Here is a 23,321-nt window from a genome sequence, read left to right on the forward strand (position 1 = left end):
TCCATGCTGAGCACGAGACAACGGTTTCCCACACAGAATGCACTTGCTATTTTGCTACACTGGTTGGTGTTGCTCAAAGGTAATGGCTTTTTGAGGATTCTTTGAAACTTTAACTTCTGTATGTCCTTCAGACTTTCTCAGCACGACAAACTCTCAAAGCCTACATCCACAGTGAGACCTGAGAAGTCCTTGGACGTGTAGTACGTTTTCTAGAGCTGGACTGGGGTTTAAAGATCAGTGAGGGTCTGTTAATAGGTGACTGGTGCAGCACTAATGACCTTCAATGACCCAAAACTCAGACGCTGAAGGCTTTTCTTTCCCATCTCCCCGTGACCGCTGCCTACTTACCCATGACCTATTGGAAAGTATGTGACTGAGCATCATATACACTGTTTTATTTGTGTACTTTATGCATCAGGGTATTTCTAAGAACAAAGTAACATTAAGCAACACGAATGTGCAGTAACCGTGTGAGTCTGGAGAATATAAATGGTTAACCTGCTGTAGAGTATTATTAGTCTGGATATGTTTTTGGATTCGTGAATCATTAACTCAAGCCCACACAGACTTTAAAGAGACGTGTACACTCAGCAGCAGATGTATTCTGGTACTTTTATGTTGTCTGTGCTGCATGTACAAACAGCTGGACCTTTGGTGTTGATCATTTGTGTTTGGCTTTAAAGGAGACTGAATTTTGGTTTAGTCATTGCACAAATGGTGTATTTAACTTCTAAATGTTATTGTTTTAAATTGATCAAAAGTGACATGACATGTTCGATTTCAAATAATTGCTGTTCTTTTGAATGTTCTATTCATCAAAGAATCCTTAAAAAAGACATTAAAAAAGGGGTTTTGCTGAACAAAATCATCGACAATGAAACAAAAAACAAACTGATGGATTTTTAGAAATAATAAATGACTTCTCGCAGTTACCAGAAAACGGAACTGCAGGATTAAAATCTTTTGAAACAAAGTTCACAATACAAGCCATTTAATAGTATACAGAGTCAAGCATGGCTTATTTTCACCCTTACGCTCATCAGAAAATAAAATAGTTTATAACATCTGTATCTTAAGCATGTTTTAATAATTTATCGTCAGGCTTTTTGCAGACCTTTACAAACCTCACAATTCTCAATATGTGATCTCTTTGGATTTCAGCACAATATAGCAGTCATACACGTACTTCAGGACATGTCTTCCACTGTCCAGTGAGGGCTGGAAGGGAGATATGATTCGATTATATAAAAGGCCCAATGGCATCATTAGCCACAAGACAGAAATGTCAACAGATTGCATCGCAAGTCTTATGATCAAGCACATTGTTTTTATTTTTCCCCAGTTTCATGTGACAATTTAGTCCTCTGGTAAAGGCAGAAAGAATGGAATATTAACTCAGTGTATTCACTGTGAATGTGCAATAGATTCAAATCATTCAATGCCAAGTCATTAGAAAATCACTTCCTGTCGATAACATTTACTCATTAACAGGTTTAAAAGAAATGATTTTGACCAATACATAAAGTTCAACCAATGCATACTTGGTAAAACATTTGGAAATACTCAATGACCTTCATAAAGTACCGTGCAAATAAAAAAAAAAATTAATATATTTATTGTATATGGGGGCTACATTAGTTTTTTTGGGGGAAAATCTAATGTATAGGAATGTTTGCATGAGATAAAGAGTTCTAGTGATCATAGAAGGGTTCTTTTCATCAGGCCTCTGATAGTTAACCAGGACTAGTTAAGCGCTTAACCCCTGAGTGTAGAGCATCAACTACCATCACTGGCCTGAATCTGCTCTACACGCTACCGGTTTCAAACCCCAATAGTCCACAGTGCAAAATGAACATAAATATACAAGGGTGAATCCCACAGAATCTATAAATGAATGGATATGAAAAAATAAGGAAAAAAGAAATGATATTTTGCATAAAATAAGCTTCTTTTTTTTTTACCACTAAGATTGTCACATTATTTTCATGACGTATTTTCTAATCAGATTTTCTTTACTGCACTGTCAAAGTTCTCTAAATATATGACTTATATTGTACATAGTTTACGTTATGATAGTATTGTTGTATTTTAATAAAATATTTCATTTAAAACAATAAATATGCATTTTTATGCAAAATAAAATTTCCCTATTTTTAATTTCAGGTTGAAATCTGTTTTCATGAGATTCACCCACAATCTCCTTCCATTTCTTGCTGTACATTTATGTGTACAAATAAAGCACGTGTCGTCCTACAGCTCTATGAGGGTATATTATATATTCACAGTGTAACAAGCAAGAAATAGCATATTGATCTGTTGAGACTAAGTTGACTGAGCTTGATTTCACTGTATAAGCAGTTTGATAATTATATAACATCTCTAAAAGTACAATAAGCACAGAAGTAACCCCACCCCAGGACACTGGCTTATTTGCTTTTCACCACTTCTTTGTATAGAAAATGTATGAAAATAATTATGAAGTGCTTTGATTTAGCCCGACCTCCACACGGAAGCTACAGAAGGAGAGGGCTTTCATCACGTTGAAATAATATTTGACGATAAGAAACAGCTTATTTGATTATTATGCTGTATATGCAAACAGCACGGGAAAAAAAAATAATAATCACCCAAAAATCTGTTCTGTTTGGTCTGAGAATGGAGTTTGTCCATGCCTCCGAATCAGATTGCACAGATGACCGTCATTTGCTCAGTACATCTCATAAATAGTCAATTTTTGTTGTGTAAACAAGCAGCAGTTCCTGTTATCAAGTCTTCATTTGATTTTTTTCCATTCGAAATAAAAGTACCTACAAACAGACTGTAGGAAAGCTCCATTTTATGAGCGCAATAATTTGGCTGTATTCAAAGGTGGAGAGCGAGCGAGAGAGCGAGTATGGAAATCTCCCATTCAGTAGTGCGTCACCTGACCGTCACTCAGAATCTTCTCCCGCAGTCGCTGCGTCCAGGGCGGCCAAAGCCTCGGCCACCATTGATTCAGTGACGCTCACACAATCCATCTCTTTCTCTCTCTCTTGCTCTCCTATCACAATCGAGGGCTCTTTCTCTTCTCTGTCCTCTACCATGAGCTTTGTGTCTGCTGAGGAGAGGCTTGTACTGCTGGTGTGCATGTCCACAGACAGCACGCTTTCCTCATCGGCTGTGTCCGGAGTACCGGCCAGCCTGCTCTTCCTGTCCTCGTCTTCTTCCTCTTGTCCATAGGGATAACCATCCGATCCCTCTGTCCCGTCTGTTATCCCCCCGCTGCCCAGGCCAGAGTCTCGGAATCTCTCCTCTCGCTTACCCGGTTCCGTTCCCAACATCAGTTCGTTCTCTAAGGGTTGGTTGGCGTGTAAGTTTGGAGCAGCTTTTATGGGCGTCCCCTCGCCCTCGGGCTGGAGGATGTAAAGGCTCGGGTCAGCCTCCGCTGGGCTCGATCGGATCTGCTCGCCTGGAATGTTAGCATGGAGCCGGTTGATGTGGTTGTTGTCTATGTCGAGTTTGGTTGGGCTGGGCTGGGTGCTGTATCCCAGGTTGTGGAAGCCCTGCTTCTTGTGGATGTGGTCCGCCTCCTCGGGGAATGTGTGAGACTGATACAGAGAGCTGCCGGTGGGGTCCCGCTTCCGACCAGGAACATCTACTGGGACTGAGGGGTCATAGATGTAACTGAAACAGAGAGGGGGTTGAGAAAAGGGTTTAATGAAATTACTTTTTAGTGGCAACAAATAAACATTATAACCTGCTTTGGATTCAATAATAGAGGTGTTACGATACCCTCATGTCACAATACTGAACTCACAATACGATATTATTGCGATACTCCAAGACATATGGTAAAAGGTTAACAACAAATGTCCTGTTGATTAAAATGCTAAATTTGGTGTTACATTGGGTGTGGAAATGAATAGGCTTGGACTTGGTGCTGGTAAACCAATGCACAGAACAATGGTGACACCAGAATAAAGATATTCATGATTCTGAAGCTGAAAATACAGAATTATTTTAGATGAATATGCTTGCACTCTGTCACTGACTAGATATATCTAAAATAATGTAGGCCACTTTTTACACAAATATTCCCCCATTGCGTTATTATACATTATATAGTAGTTTAATGTAGTACTGACACTAAATCTCTGTAAACTTGAATATTTTCTCACAATAATTTTTATTTTGGGTGAGCTATACACAATACATATTGGCCCTCATTTATCATTCTTGCGTAGAAACGGGCGTATATGTTGGTGTAAGATTATGCTTACACTCCTCTCACCGCCTGATTTATGAAGCTGTGCGTACCTTTGAAATCCAGGTGTACGCAATACCTGCCCTTGATAAATGCTGCGGCTGAAAACGAGCGTCATTAGAATAACACGCCCCTATATATTCAAGTCTCCGCTTCCCCCACACCCTCATTTTACGCCATGGACACACGGAAGACGGCAAAGAAGAGAAACTTCTTTGAGAAAGAAAGAGAAACCAGGGAAGTGGAAAGAAACAAAATTGATTTCTAGATTTTTATTATTAATGACGCTTATTGTTATTTAGAAGAAGAATGTCTTTATTATTATTATTTGTATTATTATATTATTTAAAAGAAGAAGAATGTAATTTTTATTATTTTGTCAGTCTGAATTATTTTTTGGTCATTGAAAGCCTTTCATTACTGAACCCAGTCCGTGCACACCTGCCGGGCCTAACCCTGGCCTAACCATCGTTTTAAAGAATATACAACGGCGAGCGCGTCGAGTATAAACGCCTCGTCCGTTTGGGGAGGTGCGCGCGCAGTCTGCGGAGACTCGCGCTGCTGAGCCAGGCGAAAGTATTTAACAAGGCTTGAAACGCGTCAGGTAAAGCGCACAGGCTCGCAACTGAAGGAATACATATGCCTACAATTCAAATGCTTTGGTAAAGTCACACAAATTAAACATTGAAGTCCATGTTGCACAAAAATAAACACTGAAGTTTATAATTACTATGTTGTTGTTTTTTTACAGTGGGTCATAATATATCATATCTTTTAGTTTGTCAGTGTGTTTTGTGGTGTTAGGAATTGTTTTTCTGCGCATTTCCACACTAACTCAAAACGTGCGTACACCACCTCCTGAGCTGGCGTAGGATTTGAGCGTGCCGTACGCCAACGTCCATATTGATAAATCTCAAAGTCACCGTGGTTTTGGGTGTACGCTAGAAATTTGGTGTACGCACTTTTGATAAATGAGGGCCACTGTCACTATATCCACGATACATGCATTTTTGTATTGCGATATATTGTGACACCCCTATTCAATAACCAGTCATATAAGATATAGTCAAATAATACTGTTTCAAAACTAGTGGTTGACCGATGGTTGGCCTTGAAGCAAAGTGCTTTTTTTTTTGTTGTTGTTGAAATGTTGCGTTCTCTCTCCCTCCAAGATCATTCCGATACTGAATATATAAGCGACCAGAATGACAAAAGATATTTTGTGAACTATAACAGGATTTGTTGTGAAATTTCAAAAGACACCGAATACACAACTTCTTTTAAAATGCTGTAATAAAACCTGTAACTTGATAACCTGAAATAATTTGCATAGCACAGGCAAACGGCCATACTGACGAAAGCAGTGTCACTGTAGCGAAACGACATTTATAAAAACAGGTTTCCTATGAGTGATAACATTGTATTGTGTCCTATTTCCTCTTTTAGGGATTTGTTTTTCCACCTTATGACATAACAATATTTCCATTTCTATCTTTGCACCAAATTACACTGTAAATGATCAGTAAACAGAGAGAGAACAAGAATTGTGAAAACAACAAGAGAATGAGAGACATGTATCAAAAACTATTGTATGTGCGCGTGTGTGTGGCAAAGTGTGCCTGGTGTATTTTTGTCAGACACTTCCTGCTGAGATCCTTCTGTTTTTCACGCCCTTTGCCAGCCGAAAATCCACATGGAAAAATAGAGGCAGGTTATTCAGCCAAAGTCAAACTCAAAAGATTTTCATGTATTTATCTGCCTGTCTTTGTGCGTCTCCACTGTATCAAATACACTAAATGTATAGAATATGACTATGTATTACATGAGACCATTTTCACTACACAGATTCATTATAAATTCTCCACATGTTTGAGCACCCATCTCTGCTTAAATCCATTTTAGATTAACAGTTTCAGGGTGGATAAAATGGAATTTTCCACTCTACCTGACAGGATAAGATATTTTAACTTAAGTAAACATTACCCCCATAAACACACACACTGCCTACTAGTAATGAAAGCCATTTTGCCTGGTAAAAGTTGCACCAGAGTAGAATGCTAATGTTTATCAGCAGCAGCACTTGACATAATGCAAGAAAAGCCTGGGAACTTTTCACATTCTATCCACCCCAAACAGTTCCCAGACTGCATACTTTTCCCAGTGAATTTTCAAATATGTGCATCTTTTCACCTAACATTGCACACAACCCCTTGTAAAAGGGTAATTTTGTGATGTTTAAATATTTTACTTTAAGATGAAGAAAAGTGGTCACTGCAATATTTAATACACGAACAAAGTATGAAGAAATCTTTTTTTTTTTTTTACTTTTTGCATGTTATTTTATAGGACAGAAGAGTGCAGACAGGTAGGCACAAGAGAGCTGGCTCGTATCTGGCTCCCTATAAGCCAACAGCACTTAAATGTCTTAAACGTGCACTGTGCACTGTGCCACAGCTCTGACCGTAATAATACATTTTGAGGAAATTTAGCAAGTGTCTAACACTCATATGCAGATGCAAACAGTACGTCAGGGGGTTCCAATTCTGCTCCTAGAAGGGCCGCTTTCCTGCAGATATTAACTCTACCTGCTCCAAAAAAACTGCCTGGATATTTCTTGATTGCATGGTTCAGGTGTGTTTAATTAGGGTTTTCATTAAGGTGGCCTCATAGGAGCAGGATTAGATCCCTTAAATATGTATGTTAAAAGTGGGCCTGTGGTATTAAAATACAATTTTATGTAGTAGAACATCCTGATACTATCTTGCTAAACTCTTAGAATTGTATACTTTCACATCATATTAAATCAAGTTCAAATGTGTGGGTGTTGTTTCGCAGATTTGACACTAAGCCAATCAGACTACAGTACACGCTAATGTTAAATGCCATAAGAAATGTATTTGTAGTATTTGCATGAGGCAATTCTCGCAGCTCAAGCTAAGCCCAGAAATGTGACATTAAGCAATTAAAGGGCAGTTTGAGAGTGTGAATCTGTGTGTATTTACTGTGAATTAAACTTTTTGCATCAAAACAACCCACATATATTTTGAAGTGTAAGGTATAAACCAAAGGAATACGTTCACTGACAGAGAACAGAGCATTGCTGAATCACAGTTAAAAAAAATAATCAATTCTCAGGTCAGGTTTTGAGAGACTGCAATCTGACATTGCTGTTAAACAACAGCAGCTATGTGAGAAATATCAGGATCTTCAAGACAGAATACTTGAGAATAAAAAAAATCTCTACTATTTATACTTTCCGTCTTACCCTTTTATCATCCTACAGCAACTGCAACCCATCTGGACAGTTGTGTAGAGAACCTGTGGAGACACAAAAGGGGTCACTTTTTGTTTAACATTCTGTACATTAACTTTACTTACCTTACCATATATGCTTTTATTGTAAAATACTGTCAAATGTAGTGTTTCTGCAACTAAAAAACTATGAATTGCAGTCAATTTTACAATAGTAAAACAAGTGATTCCCAGAAGTGATTAACGGTATATTTTATAATTAAATATCATTTTAATTGTTTCCTCAATAATTAGGGTGTTTTGTGTTGTATGTTGTTATTCATGTTTATTGCATTAGTTTAGTGTCTTGTGTATATGACCCAGTGCGCAGTCTACATATTGGCCATGGTTTATGGACAGGCCACTTATGATGATCTCTGAGTACGTATTAACGCACAAAGCAGAGTCTGGTATTGGTATATTAACAATATATCACAATGAAATATAAATTGTAAAATATACAGACACCAATATACCATCCCATAATATCTAAAACAGTGTTACCAGAGGTTTTTTTTTTTTAAACAGTGTACTTGTAGACTAATGTGTTGACTGCAATAAGCATGTTACATTTGTTAAAAAGGTATTTGAAGAATGAAGTGTTGTGCCAGAGCTAGGCTACTGAATCAGTGCTTAGGAGAGTGAACATGATTTCAACAAAGGGCTATTCAGTAAGTGTGCTAATTCTTCACCTCAGCTGCTGGAACATGTGGACGTGATCACGGTTATAGCAGTGTAAAGAGACCTGCTGACACGGGAAAGAAATCGGAACTACTCAAGGATAAACTTAAAGTCGCCAAACTCTGTTAGCGAACAACTGTGAACCACGGCAGACCATCTTCACAAGCGGACTTGGGTACATTTTGCTTGTGCGCACTAACCAACTGAACCAAAACATGGGTCTGCACCAAATGTACCATTCCTTTTTTAGGATTTCTAATGTGCATACTTACTATCTATCCTAAATAGTATGTGAGATTAGAACAAGTTTGTCCCAAAGCATAGTATGTTGAAAAGAGTATGTGAAAAGTCCCTGGATTGTCTACTATTTCCGGTAAATTTTCGAAATGTGGATCCGTGCACACTCTAATGGCTAATATTGCCCACAACCCACTGGAGGGGGTTTGGTTCAGAACTACAAACACCAATAAAATGTGTTAAAAACTACAAATTTGGTGGATGTGCATGACCAACAGTTAAGTATGAGGTTTCGATAAAGGGGTTTAAGTGAATAATAATAAACATTTAACATAATAAAAATATGCATCTAATGTTATCTGTGTTATATTTCATCTGCAACAACAATGTGAACTTTTATAAAGATCCGTTTGGCCATTAACTTTTAAATGCATCAAGTGTTTGCCACTTTTCTCTCCAATATGGTCGGAAATTGATGTGAACTGTGAGAAGATGATTGACAGGCCAGTTTATTGTAACAGGATGCATGTAACTATGTGACAGAGTGTCTGTTAAAGATGCAATTTTATGACGTGACTTGTTTATGACTGCATGTACCAAAGCTTGTCTACTCTTCTGCTACACACTCAAAGGTATGTTCACAAAAAGAGTACATACTTTCAGGGCGTAGTATAAGTAGGCAAAGTGGGAAGCAGTGCTAATGACAGGGATAAACCACTCTGATTGGCTGATGTGTTCAGATTATATTGTGCCATTTCCACAGAGACAGGTGTGATCTCTCAGAACAACTCTTTCAGTGATATCTGCCAGGCCGTATAGGGAGGGACATTTCATTTTGTTTAATAGTGACATGACATATGGAGTCAACTTGGCATGATATTGTCAGGTACGTGCCTTCAGGACACAAGGACGGACAGTCACATGTGTTTGTGACATTCTAGATTACTCCTAACAGTGGCCAGTAAAATAAAATGTTATTAATATATCCTCATTTTGTGAAAAGCAACACAGATGCTTTGACCTTTCCACGGCCTGTCGGGCCATTTCATGCTTTGGCCTTTCTTGTGCTCTTTATGAGCAAGTTGCCTTGTAAATAATTGATGGTTCTGTCTGGGGAAAAAATCCATCTAATAGAACAAAGACACTCCCAGTAGAGCTGCACGATATTGGAAAAAACGGACATATACCTGACAATATTTTGTTTTTCTGTGGTAGATGTTGCGATATGAAAACAAACAATTTCAGCAGATGACTTGAATAGCTCTATTTGGAAAGAATTAATCATTCTAGAATGATTGTGGTGATTTTGTAGGGGAGTGCATCTGCATAGAAAATAATAAACAAAATATAATCATAGGTAAATACAATAGAACAAAGATACAAATAATAATAAAGAAAAGAAAAAAAAAACAGTTTGTATGTGTTTCAGGTAAGTCTAACAGTATTCAGATACAGAAATTCAATAATCAAATGTAAAATAACACTGCATAATCATCATCTTTATATAGTTAAATATAATCTTTTTTAAAGCTACAAATATGTTTTCTGTGCGTTTTGTTGTTTAATTAAGATTAATGAAAAAGACAGAACATGATAAACTTTCTCTATATGATGGTTAAAGTTCAGATTTCCTTTGATTTGACTATCGCAGATGCGCACGTCGCAAGAACGGTGCTAAAACGGTATATCGTGCAGCCCTAACTCCCAGACTCCCTCCCTTTCTCCAGAGAGAGGCATGGAAAAGTCACCTCACGTGTTCTATATGTTAGAGACAAACAGACCAATATAATCACAATGTGAAGACCGTTTACATCAGTGTTGGTTTAATATTATTTAGTTTTAGTCTGTTTTTGTCATTTTTATTAGTTTCTTTTTTATTATTATTAATTTTATTGTTTTAATTAATTTTTAGTTCACTTAGTTTTAATAATTTTAGTAGCCTACTTCAACTTCAACTTATTTCATTTCACTTGTGTATTTCTTTTATTCTTTTTGTAGCCAGTACTCATATTGTATTTCACTAAACATTTTAAGTGAAACTTTAACTGTAACGGTTTCATTTTAGTTGCACAGATTTACATTACATTTTCATTTAATTATGCCCCAATCAAGTGTAAAAACATTCATTTGAACACTGAATTAAATGTAATGTTGATAGTTAAGAATTAAGGAAGCAAAAATGACTTAAATTAATTCACTTGTTGCATCACATGTGATTGAAACTAAGACAAATAAGGCTAAATTTAACAGGTATATCAAGTTAAGTAATATTTGTTGTGAAGGTGTACTGACGAGCCAGTCGCTGTGACAGAAAGGCAAATGGTTTAGCAAGTGGAAAAATTCAAAACACACTGCAATTAGACTAGAAGAGTCTTTACTGCGAGTCAATATGATGTCTGTATGTGAAAGAAATTTCTGAAAGATTTATTGTCTTGAATTTTAGTAATGACCATTTTAAAATATATGATTAAGAACTGAAGCCTTCTACCACTAACTAACAAGTTGGTTAGATGTATATATGACATGCATACAATATTAAGTAGCCTATACTGTAATTCTATACTTACTGTATTATTAAGCTACTTTATTTGGAAGACATTTATAGACAAATTATCCTGAAACATAACTTGATTGCCATGGACACAAGAAACTGGCTAGAGCTTTGCTAGGTGATTAGCAGGCAGATGTGGCACAGCTGTTTGACAGCAGGAGTACGACACCGGCACCTGGGAACCTCTTTGTCAGCTGCTAGGGATTATTGCATTTTACAGCAGTCAGCATAGAACACCGTCTACCTTTCCATCACTACACTGACAAAAGTTTCATGTATGGTTAACACACTTATTATTAGAATGAAAGATTAAAGTCGCAATGAAACTTGGATTATCAAAAAAAAAAGAAAAAAAAGTAGGACGGGGACTTGCTTCTATCCATCGGTTGTGAATGGCAGCAGATCTGAATGTGAGCTTGCAGTCAATTGTGGAGGGGCATATATCATCAGCAAGAAATCTGCCATTTTCATTGGAAGATTTTGGGTAAACTAACGAGGCAAAAAATTATAGTATTTATAAATATTTTTGGTTTTAAATTTAGTTTAAGTTTTAGTCATTTTTTTATTTATTTAGTTTTAATCTAATTTTAGTTCAGTTTTAGTTCAACTTAAAGGGTTAGTTCATCCAAAAATGAAATGTCTGTCATTAATTACTCACACTCATGTCATTTCAAACTTGTAAGACCTTCGTAACACAAATTAAAATATTTTTGATGAAATCCGAGAGCTTTCTGACACCCCATAGTCATAGACAGCAACGTCAAAACCACTTTCACGATCAACTTCACGTCGTTTCTCTTAGTAGGATGAAAATAATCTTACTTAAACTGTGATTAATATATACAGAAAGCGATCAAAGAACAATCCCTTTCCAATCGGCCAAGCTGTCAATCACACAGCGCGAGTTTATCTGGACACTTGCCAAAACTCGTTATGAAATCAATGACGCTGTTACGCGGCACAACAAAGCTCTTACTGTACTTACCTCATGTTTGCATTGGTGAAATCATTAGTGAGAGTGCAGAAACTGTTACAATGATAAGATCTTCATTCACGCGATCAACAGGCTGTCATCTGCTCAATGCTCATAACTGCAACCTTTTATGTGATGGGAATCGATCTAAATACTTAAACTTCTCACAAATCGTTAATCCCGATAGCTGTAATAGTAAAAACGTATAATAGCCTAGGTGTAATAGTAAAAGTTTTCGAGAGAGTTCCACATGTAATGCGAGATATTTCATATGCAAGCATGTCAGCCAATCACAGCAGTGGGCGTTTACACTCAAACAGAGCATTCAAATCAGAGGCTAAAATCAGGCTAGGAAATATGCCTTTTATTTCTAAATTATAACAACTTTTGATTAGGGCTATCGCGGCTATATAAATATGTGTCACCATGTGGTCAGCATGCACAAAAACGAGTACATTTTCAGCAACCAATAAACCGAAACTAAACAGCATCTCTGCGCATTGAAAGGCTGTCACTCAGCGCGCAGTTGTTACGGCAACGGACTGTCTTTGAGTGAGTCATTAAACCATTCATTCAACAACACGTTCAAAAACGCTGATTGATTCATTAAAAGATTAATTATTTTTCACTTTGAGCTCCACTTTTCAAGGCTCAGCTGACCAGCAATGCGTCGCATGGGTAATGCTGAAGCTTCATAGAGACAAATGGCATTGATTCAATGCGTGACTTACTGAGTTTTGTTTCCCGCGACCAAAAGTTCCTCGCGCTGTGGATGCTGACCAGCGCTGTCGCTGATGCCATTCAGGGTAAATACCCTTTATTTTAAACGTTAAAAGGATGACAGGACAAATATTTAACTTTCCTTGGACACAACAACCTTTTCACGTATATGACTTGACCTCAAAGACAGACGCAGGTAATCGCACGCGCTCAGTCGATCTCTCTCATTCACTGTCTGTTTAGGCTTAAGTGCAAATCCACGAAGCCCCTGTACAAATCACCATGATAAAACCATGATCACCACGTCTTATTATCATTATTAACTTATTTAACATTCAATACACGTGCACAAAGTTCAAAACAAGAAGGGTAGTGCGAAAACGCGAATATCGCGGTTGCTGCGGTTACTCTCTGCGGTTGTCTTGTCAGTAGCGCGGTAGCCTACTGCAATATTGCGGTTATCGCGACAGCCCTACTTTTTATCTAAAAAACATACTAACAATAAGGGCACCCCAGGAAACATTCTAAAATAATAAAATAATCCATTGAATGGGACCTGTAAGTATCTTTTTTATTTCAAGGAAAATGTTTTTAATAGTTTTAGTTCAAAAAAATAATTAAAAGGGTAATTCACCACTGGCAAGATGGGCTTTTAATAACACCTGGCTATAGAAACATGAGAATAAATTAAGTTTGTACTACATGATGTTTTATTAAAGTTCGGGAGGAACACGTTCAAATGATCTATCCAATCAGCGCGAGAGGATGCTTACATGTATATATAGCTATATACAGTACATAGCATTTGTTCCTCAACAGTTTTCTCCATCCCTCCGCCACCACGACTCCTCACTATTGGCTGGTTCCTATCCCAGCCAGGGATACGGGAGGAGTGCTCTGGGTTCGGGCCAAATCCCAAGCTCAGAGCCCTCCCCTCAGACAGCACGCCAAATATGCATACTCTTTTACTGATTATCTGATTATTTGTAAGTCTGACTCTGAACTTGTGAAATGAGTAGAGAAAACAGAGATAAAGGGCTGTGGCGTTGCCTTTTGCCAAAAATTTCAACACCCATAATGCACTTCTGATTTTGAGCCAAATGCGGAAGTTTGATCAGTAGTTTTTAAAAAGCTGACAAAATTAGCAGACAAATAAACAGGGAAATCTGTGTGCAGGTAAAGGAGAAAGACATTGTTAATTTATTGAAACAACACAAAGATGGTTGCAAATCAGCAAATTTCATCACTAACCATTGCTCATTGCACCAGTCAGGGATCACTGGTGATCCCAGATTATTTTAGTTCAAAATATGTTTGAGCTTATATATCTCAATATTAATAACAGTCTGGTTAATTTTGAGTCTTGAACTATAAACTCTCAAGTGTTGGCTTTCTAAATGTATGTGTGTTATGTTTCTATTCAGAATTACTTATGAGCAGTAACCTTTTTATTTTGGGCATTTCATGTATGCAGCACTTGCCAAAATTGGGGGTGACTGGTAAGGGGTTAAGAAATAATTACAGGATTTTAACTCTCATCACAGATGGCCAGAAGATTAACAGATTCATGAGAATTTGATATGAAGTTATGATGAATGGCATATCCAGGACTCTATATCCAGAATTGAAATGTTCCATTGAGAAAGGTGATTCCAGGAGAGATTACTGGAGATTGCGGGCTGAAACTGAGGCAGATTGAAAACTGAGCTATATGCCACTGGCAGACATTTCTCCATTGGAATAAATTGGAGAAGGGAATTTCTCATCACTGTAGAATGTGTGCCCTCCAGTTCAGCTTTCTGGCCTGTGCCTTGAAAGTGACAAATGCTTAATCTCCTGCAACAAAATGAGGGTTTTTTCCATTCCTTAGCCCTTAACCTATAAGACACACACACACACCTACAAACAGGTAGGCATCCACACACACAGTGATAGCATTAAATCACAGACTCTACGCATTTAGGCTCAAAGGCAAACACACAGTATGACTGATCGACGCACACACTCAAACACTTTTTAGAAGATGCTCTGCTCTGAGCATTACTCAAACGTTCAAATCCCTTCAACTGCGGTGTGTGCCAACACAAACCTACACACATGCACTGGCCTTCCACAGCCAAGATAAACAAACACACAAGCCACTAATGGTTCATTTCCTTTCAATTTGTTGAGAACAATGTGAAGCAAAATGCCAGATAAACCAGTATCAAGAGATAATCAGAGCTATTAATGACCAGCTGATTTCACTTATACAGCTCTGACACATTGAAATCCTCTCACAGACACCTGTAAGACGCTGCCGCCGTCCTGTTTTCTTTTTTATTATTGCTTCATAGAAAGCAGCTTATAATAGGGTGTTTTTTCACATTCTCACTAGTTTGTTTAATTTGTCTACTAACAATTTTCAATATTGTACATGCATGTCTTACTAAAAATTCTGTCATTTCTTTGTAAAAGTCATTAACATTTCCACCACACAAGTTGTAGTTTGCATTTAACTTTTTTTTTTTTTTTTTGCAGCGTTTTTGAAAAACAGTCAGCGCCAGCATTTGATCATTTCATCAGTTTCATGGCCCCCAGAATATTGTATTAATTGTTTTATTAATATGTGAACATGCAATATATATATATATAAAAAAGAACAGAGCCTCTGCTTTAAAACAAAAACAAACTAGCTTCGTGCATTCTTTTTTATCAACACTTGAATGTGGGTAAGTTTGATAAAAAAGCTAAATTTTGGAGCAAAAAGCTGAGAAAATCACGTTCAGATCCAGATCAGATTCCGAACAATGATCGAAACATAGATCGAATAGATCGCGTCCACCAGCACCCAGTAAGTAATGTTAGGCAGTTTTGATTTATATGCTGTTGAATGTTGATGATCGGGTTATTTTACATGTGCATCTGCTTACATTATGCTATCGCTCGTTTCTGCTTCTTCTCCGTCTGTGTTTTGATCCGGAGATTCAGTACTCTTTCAGTATAGGCCCTATGTGTAATAGTTCCGGCTAACATATAACTGTGAAACCATGGATTGCCGGAAAATTCCGTCAATGGCGGGGGAAGGAGTTAATGGCATTCTGTGGAATAACATTTTTGGAATAAAATGACCAACTCTTTTGTCTTGCTATGGCTAATTTCATAGCTAGCATTTTTATGAATACAACATAAAAATTATATATATATATATATATATATATATATATATATATATATTATTATTTTTTTTTTTTGGATAAAATTACAGCTTGGAAATAATTCACAATAAAAAAAAAGTTTACAAGTGATATTTATCTTGTTTTTAAACACATCATGTCTCATTTTACTGACACTGACTTCTTGGTAACAAAGTACATTAACTATTTACAAAAACTGTAATAAGATGGAAATGATATGGGGACATTGGGGGGAAAAAATTATGTAAATCATTTTTATACAATAAGTTTTTTAATGGTTTATGATTATTTCACTATTTGTTTAGAATCATTATAATTCTGAAGAATATTTATGTGTATTGTTTAAGAATGTATGAATGTCTGGCACAAGGGTAAAATAATAAAATCTATATATAATAAAGCATTTGAAAAGTATGAATAAAGCATTGCAAGAAGTTTCCAAAACCTTTTAGGGTGCTTTCACACTTAGTTTGATTGCCTATTCCGAACCAGAGATCGATTGCCCCAGCTGGATTGTGTTAACATTATGTAATTTGGGTCTGAACCGCGTTTGTGCATTTGCATCAATGCAGCAGCTGTTTACCCCTGTTGCTTGGTAAAAATGACGCAGAAGGCGGCTGAAAAATGCATAGCATTGCTCACCTCACTTTTATATTTTTGGATTTTGAACCATCTGCTGTGAATGTACTGCAAATGTTCTAAAGAGCGCGGGAGTCTGCTGAAAGTGAGCAGAAATTCTATATACATTATACTTGCACTGCAACTGTGTCTATAGCTCAAGAAACACCCAGCTTCTTTACATTACATCCAAGCTATTTGTTGTGTGCAATGCATCTATTTAATGTACGAGTGAACAGGAAGCTGATCTCTGTTGTGGCAGCATCTCAGTTTAGTCTATTATGCTAAAATGCTGGTTTATGTTATCAGTCAAAACATTACACAACCCTGTCCAACCGAATACAGGAAAGAAGCAAATTTACATTTCCACAAATCGAAGGCGCACACAGTTCTGGGTCATTTACAAGGACTTACATTTAGATATACGCCTCTGGGGTAATGGCTTACTTTTAAACAATATTTTTTACCTTAACGACAGGGCCAATCTTTCACAAAGTTCATTGACTAATACACAAATAGAGAAAACAGAGAGAGAGAGGGATAGTAAGGATATTAGGTTATCCACCAATACGTACGTGCGTACGTGTGTGTGTGTGTGTGTGTGTGTGTGTAACTGAGTATTGGATGATGTGTCTGTCTTGTACAGGTGGAGGGTTAATACATAGAGGGATCAGATTCACGAAGGTGTGGTTTAGACAAGTGGGAAAACTGGTTTAGCATTTCTCTTTCCCTCAGCATGTGTTATGCTCCCGTTCATTTCTACTGCAGTATTTACGCCATATGGACTCAGACAGATGGCATGAAATTGACAAGGGTCATTAACAATGGAAGAAACATGAAGAATCCATCACAAAGCTGGAAACATTTAAAAGTGTAATTTCTGTGACTATACATGATTAAAAGTGACTATCCAATGACGAACATCTCACATATTTCTCCATATGTTTGGACCAGCTAAATATCACTTCCGTGTAAAATATAACCGCATTTAAAGCTCCTTTTTAATATGTCTTGAAATACTGCCAAATGTGGGTGTGCTGCCCTGGACACTGTTGCCATGACCTCATTACCAGAAGACCAGCGCTTACACAATCAGCCCTCTTGAGACTGCATCATCACTTAATATACGCTAAATATAAAAAACAAGGATCCACCTTACATCCTGAGGCATAAAAACTGTGTCATACTGATAAAAGAGTCTTTTTTTTTTTGCATTTAGTTGCTTGCAGGGCTAAAATTTAACATCTAATCCCCAAATGCCGCTTCCTTGTACACACATACTCTATTGTCTTATATCTGATTTAAAAAATCTGAATATCCTAATCATGTACATAAATTAAGTGAAATTGTGAGGTCGTTACCTTAAGATGTCATTTCTACCTCATCTGACCCTGGGAAATGTTGTTGTTGTTGTAACCAAATGTAGTCAGGTTGATGCATCATAAATATTTTAACTTGAATAAAACCAGTTACCACATGAAGCGTCTTCTACAGCGAGAGAACAACACAGCCTTTAAAAAAGTGCACTTTTTCGTAAGTAGTAACGAAAACATGAGAACAGGCTGAAATTCAGAAAGCTTAAAAACAGTAAATGGTGAATGCCTGAGAATCAGACGTATAACCTTCATGTAAACGCCATGGTCCATACTGTTTGAGCTACAAGAGTGCTAATTCTAGAAATAGTTATCATTGATAACTAATAGGCTAATTGTATGTCCAGCTTCAATTAAAATAGTCTATAGTGTGATACATTTGATATTATATTAAACGTTACGCATATATGCACTACCGTTCAAAAGTTTGGCTCAGCAAGATTTTTGTTGTTTTTGAAAGAAGTCTCTTAATATATATTAAGTTATATTGTTTGTGTTCTTACATACAAACATTATACAGTGCCACTTGATTACAATTATAGTAGCTACAGCATTCTGCCAAATCATAAGAGATAATCAAATGAACATTTTCCAATTCTAAACATTTACATCTTGCCTGCAGGGCCAAAAAAAAAAAAAAAAAGGAACAGCTTTATTTCTCTAAGAGTCATCCCATGACACTCAGAAACAGAACTCACTCATTTGATCCGGAGCAGCAAAACCTTCTCCAGTACATCTATGAATACTGCGTTATTACATGAAATCTACGCAACACTGGCGCTCATGATCAGAGATCCACAGTCATGGGATCACACAAGATGGAAGACACACAGGCCCTGGGTGGTTTGTGCATCACAACATGTTCTTTTTTAGTTTTTTTTGCAGACTACTAAAAAAAAATCCTTATCAACGTTAAACGTGCTACCATTCAAACAGAGCCCTGCTTACAAAGTGGGAAATGGCTAAAGGGAAAGAGATTGAGAGATTACAACTGTGAAGAGTGAACCATGGAAAAAGGTGCTGCTTTGTGTTACACAACGTCATGCTCAGATGTACAATGTAGGCTAGTCTGTGTACACACTAGCAGTGTAAATGTCAAGGTAAAATGCCGGAGCTTGATGGAGCACGAGGCCCAGTGTCCCTTTGTTGGTCACCTCAGACCACACCTTCACAGCACAGCAGACCTTGCTCAAAAGTAAACACTGAGTCTGACTGTAAACACAAACTGCATAAACCTGCTCACTCCCCCCCCCTCACGGCTACTGTAAACATTAACACAAGCCTATCGAGCATATATGGAGACGACAACCTGATAAAGGCTAGATTATACAATATAAAAAGTACATCAAAATCACGAAACAAGCTTAGAATTTTGGGTTTAACTTTAAAAGTGTCAAAAGGGTTTAATAAGATGTCATTTAATTCACTACTGTTCAAAAGTTTGGGGTTGGTAAAGTCTTATGATAACCAAAGCTGCATTTATTTGATAAAAAAAAAAAAAAACAGTGTAAACAAACTAAACTACTTAATTTTCTATTTTAAAATGGAATTCATTCCTATGATGACAAAGTTGACATTTCAGCCGTCATTACTTCAGTCCTCAGTGTCACATTATCCTTCAGAAATCTACACCTTTTACAGTCTGCACACCTTCACCTATTAAGGTAAAAGCCTTTTTCTACTGCCATCGGTTCACAGTAAAAGCAATGTCACTGACAATATATGGCGACTCAATAGGGAAGCAATGATTGTCACAGCTGTTATAAGCTCAATGGATAGGGAAATTGTATGTGAATAACAACATACATTTCAGTCTGTTCTTCACACAAAGCTCTCATATGGCTCCAGAAGGCTGTAAATACAGCAGACAAGTCAGGTGGACATTTTATCATATTTGCTTTTTGAGGCTTTATATCTTCTTCAGTCATTGTTCATTGTAACTGCAGGGGAAATGTTGCTCAGCACAGACTCTCAAACTTCTCCATTTGTGTTCCACAGAAGGAAAAGTCATATAGGTTTGACATGAGAGTGAGTAACTAGATAAAATATTTATTTTATTTATCTTTTTAACAGTGAAAAAACTAAACTACACCTCCATACGACAAGGTAAAACCGTGTTTCTTCTAGCGTAAATACATGCACAGTGCGAGCACAGGCTTTATCAACATTTAAAATAAGTCTTACCAAACACCAGTTAATCGACTTTTTATGTTGTTTAACTTCCTCATATTCCCAAAAAAGGCGATGATACGGGCAAACAATTGATTTATTTTTTGTTCTAATAAAGTAAGTAGACTTACTGTTTATCTTTTAAAGATGTGTCTTCATATTGTCCAAACGTTCAATCCGTCTGTATTGAGATCCGCGCAACAGGTGAGAGGAAAAACTTGAGCTCTTGCATGAAAAAGCGCGTTAAGCGAAAACCTTTAGGCTACCTGTTACACTGATGATAAAGGTGTGGTAGTTGTTTGCCAGAGGGGCCACAATTTTACGAATAACTCCGGCGTTCATTTATTTTCCCAATTCCTATCTCCTAATATACTAAAACAGAAGCGACCTCAAAAAGCGAAGTGTCCCAAAAAAAAAACTTCTTCCATGACCTGAAGACGTCGCGCACACATCGCAGCCGCTTCCTCCTCCTTCCTTATGTTTATTTTCCCCTTGTGTTACTGCTTCCGACTCCAAGATGATGAAGGTCCCCCGTGACTCCGCTCTGCCGTGCCTCCTGCACACGTCCATTTGAATTTCAGATGGCAGTCTGAGTCCAAGGAAAGGCCTGTGCTCGGCACGTTAATGACAAACCATGTGACGAGGGATCATGAAAACGCAGCGAACTGGGAAACACCGTTTAAACCACTGGCACGCTGGGAAATCATTTCAGCAGCAGCACAAATGACCGTCATGCAGTGTAGGCAATGCATGTGTTAGACACCCAGCAAACATCCCAGCAAGCAATTTGACGTTTAAACCTATTAAATTTTCACTGACAGCCCAAATTTTGCCTTGTTTTAGACGTCTGGGCTGTGTTTGGACGGCTATTAGACGTCTTTTAAACGCTAAATTGCTTGCTGGGCAGGTGCGTACAGTAGGCTACAAGTGGATTTGAACTAAATAAAGCAATTAAAGCAACATTATTTTGAGTATAATAGTTTATTACAGTAAAATATATGATATATATTATGAACTTTAGAACTTAGGCCTTATAGACTTAAGTCATAGTGTGACCGTTTACATGCTGGAGCAAATGCCCACTGGCTTTATCTCTGTAATCCCTCTGTTATTGGTCAGAGTGTTTGCTCAAAATTAATCAGTAGTCAGGAGAAGAGAGTGTGATGCCATGGGTTAAGCAATAATCTGATCGACTAGTCTGAATGTTTGTGATAAATGATCTTTTTTACCTTTGAATGGCAGCTGAAGGTGACATAGGGATATCTTTGTGTAACTGTTAAGCTTCATGTAGGATACTGTAAATGAGTCACAAGTTCATTTCTGAGTATTAATATCAAGTCAAAACATCCTTGCTGTTTCTTTCTCTACATGTGTTGTGTGTGTGTGTGTGTGTGTGTGTGTGTGTGTGTGTGTGTGTATGTGTGCCCTTGTTTATATTACATTGTGGGGACCAAATGTCCCCATAAGAATAGTAAAACCTGAGATCACCTACATTGTGGGGACCAGCCAGCGGTCCCCACTTTTCAAAAGGCTTATAAATCACACAGGATGAGTTATTTTGAGAAAGTAAAAATGCAGAATGTTTCCTGTGATGGGTAGGTTTAGGGGTAGGGTTAGTGTAAGGGGACAGAATATACAGTTTGTACGGTATAAAAACCATTACGTCTATGGAGAGTCCCCACAAAGATAGTGAACCAGACATGTGTGTGTGTGTGTGTGTGTGTGTGTGTGTGACCATATTTTGGGGACAAATTTGTATAGGCTAAGTGAGCTAAATCTGACAAAACCTGAGAGAGATACAGGTTTGACTAAACTTCTGAGGGCCAAACATTTGAAAATGTCTTCACAAATATAGTGATACATGGCAAAAACTGACTTGTGAGGATATTTCAAATGGCCCTGACTGTTTGAGTTGCCCATAAATCAGCTAAATCATACTTTTCATCTGAATATAAAACAAAATAGTCAGCAGAAAGTCCTCACTATGGTAGAAAAACAAACATATGCACAATTGCACATTCTTGGTGCTCTTTTTTTTTAAGTTAATGTTACTGTAATTTTCTTGGGCTAGAAGTGTCTGTATAAGCTAGAAGGTATTTCTTAAAAAGATGTGTTCATGTGTCCATTTGCCAATGCTGTTAGAGATCATATGTTTTTTTTTGACATTTGAATATAACACTAGGCTACTGTTTCTATAGTAAATAATACATCAAAACACAAGTTTGAATTTTATTCAAAGTAACATTCATGTGACCATAGCGCTTAGTGAGAATGACAACAGGACACATATTCTCACTCTCTTACATGGGTGTGTTTATTCTTTCTGTCTCCATGGTCTGTCAGTTTTTCCATCTTTACTTAGGAGATCGAGTTACATGATGCACTTGTTTTTATTGCTTGTTTGTTTCATAATGTCATTATCTTTCATATGTAATTCTGCAGTAGATCAACAGCTGCAGGATACAATGAGACCCAAAGAGCTGTACGTAGTAATTTTATAGTAATACAACATGAAAGTGCTTGGGTGTACTGTACACCATAAGCAAATGCTCCACACCTTTTCCAACCTCTCTGTTCAAATGTTCTTATCGTGATAATAGATTTTGTAATGAGTTTTGAATCATATTTCAATTCAGTCAAGTCAATATTTATAATTAAGAAAAATGTTTTTCAATCCTTTGGAATGAATAAAAATTCTGTAAATGTAAAATGTCAATGTAACCCTAATCTTATGGAAAAGTGATATAGACATCCTGATTAATAAAAGAGTTCAGATCTTTTTATGGCCATGGTAAATTAAGTATTGTTGTTTCTGATTTTTTTCCCCCCTAAATTATGAAATGGTCAAGATTTACATAACCATCAGATCATATTTTAGCAGTCATTCATAAAGAATCCAAGATACCTTCAAAGGCTTTGCTGGATTTTTCTGACAACTGTATATTAATCATATTGCTACAATCTATTTTTTTTATCTATTTGCTTATGGTAGTGTGTATATCAAAAGTATGCTTTATTTACAACTACTTTAAGAGTAAATTTGCACATATATGGTACAAAATGAGGGCCTAATTGCTGTAAGATTGCATCATAGTACAAAAGTAGTCAGACCAGGAAATAAAAGCAGAAACAGGAGGATGATCAGAATAAACTTGGTAGGCTATATTTAGTAGTACAAATATTGACTATTTGGTGACAATTGTTCAGTTACAGCACAGTCACTTCCTGGGGAGAGATGACTAAGAGCGTCTATGCTGTGATGAGTTTATGTAAAAAAAAGGGAATGCAT

General features: G+C 37.1%; 1 protein-coding gene across 1 annotated transcript; it reads right to left on the reverse strand.

Annotated features, from left to right (window-relative positions):
- Nucleotides 1-1,309: 1,309 nt before the first annotated feature.
- LOC311287189 (uncharacterized protein) lies at nucleotides 1,310-20,670 on the reverse strand. The gene is made up of 3 exons (XM_084403868.1): nucleotides 20,164-20,670; nucleotides 7,509-7,561; nucleotides 1,310-3,663 (listed from the first exon to the last, which is right to left on the reverse strand). The coding sequence occupies exons 2-3, from the start codon at nucleotides 7,538-7,540 to the stop codon at nucleotides 2,931-2,933; spliced, it is 765 nt and encodes a 254-aa protein (XP_084259994.1). The 5' UTR covers nucleotides 7,541-7,561; nucleotides 20,164-20,670; the 3' UTR covers nucleotides 1,310-2,930.
- Nucleotides 20,671-23,321: the final 2,651 nt, after the last annotated feature.

The sequence above is a fragment of the Rutilus rutilus genome (assembly GCF_951802725.1).
Source record: "Rutilus rutilus genome assembly, chromosome: 3".
Lineage (NCBI taxonomy): Eukaryota > Metazoa > Chordata > Actinopteri > Cypriniformes > Leuciscidae > Rutilus > Rutilus rutilus.

Coding starts and splice junctions, on each gene's coding strand:
- LOC311287189 (XM_084403868.1), bottom strand. CDS start 7,540: ATGGGTTGCAGTTGCTGTAGGATGATAAAAGG. Junction 3,664..7,508: donor TGCTGTAGGATGATAAAAGG/GTAAGACGGAAA, acceptor TCTCTGTTTCAG/TTACATCTATGACCCCTCAG.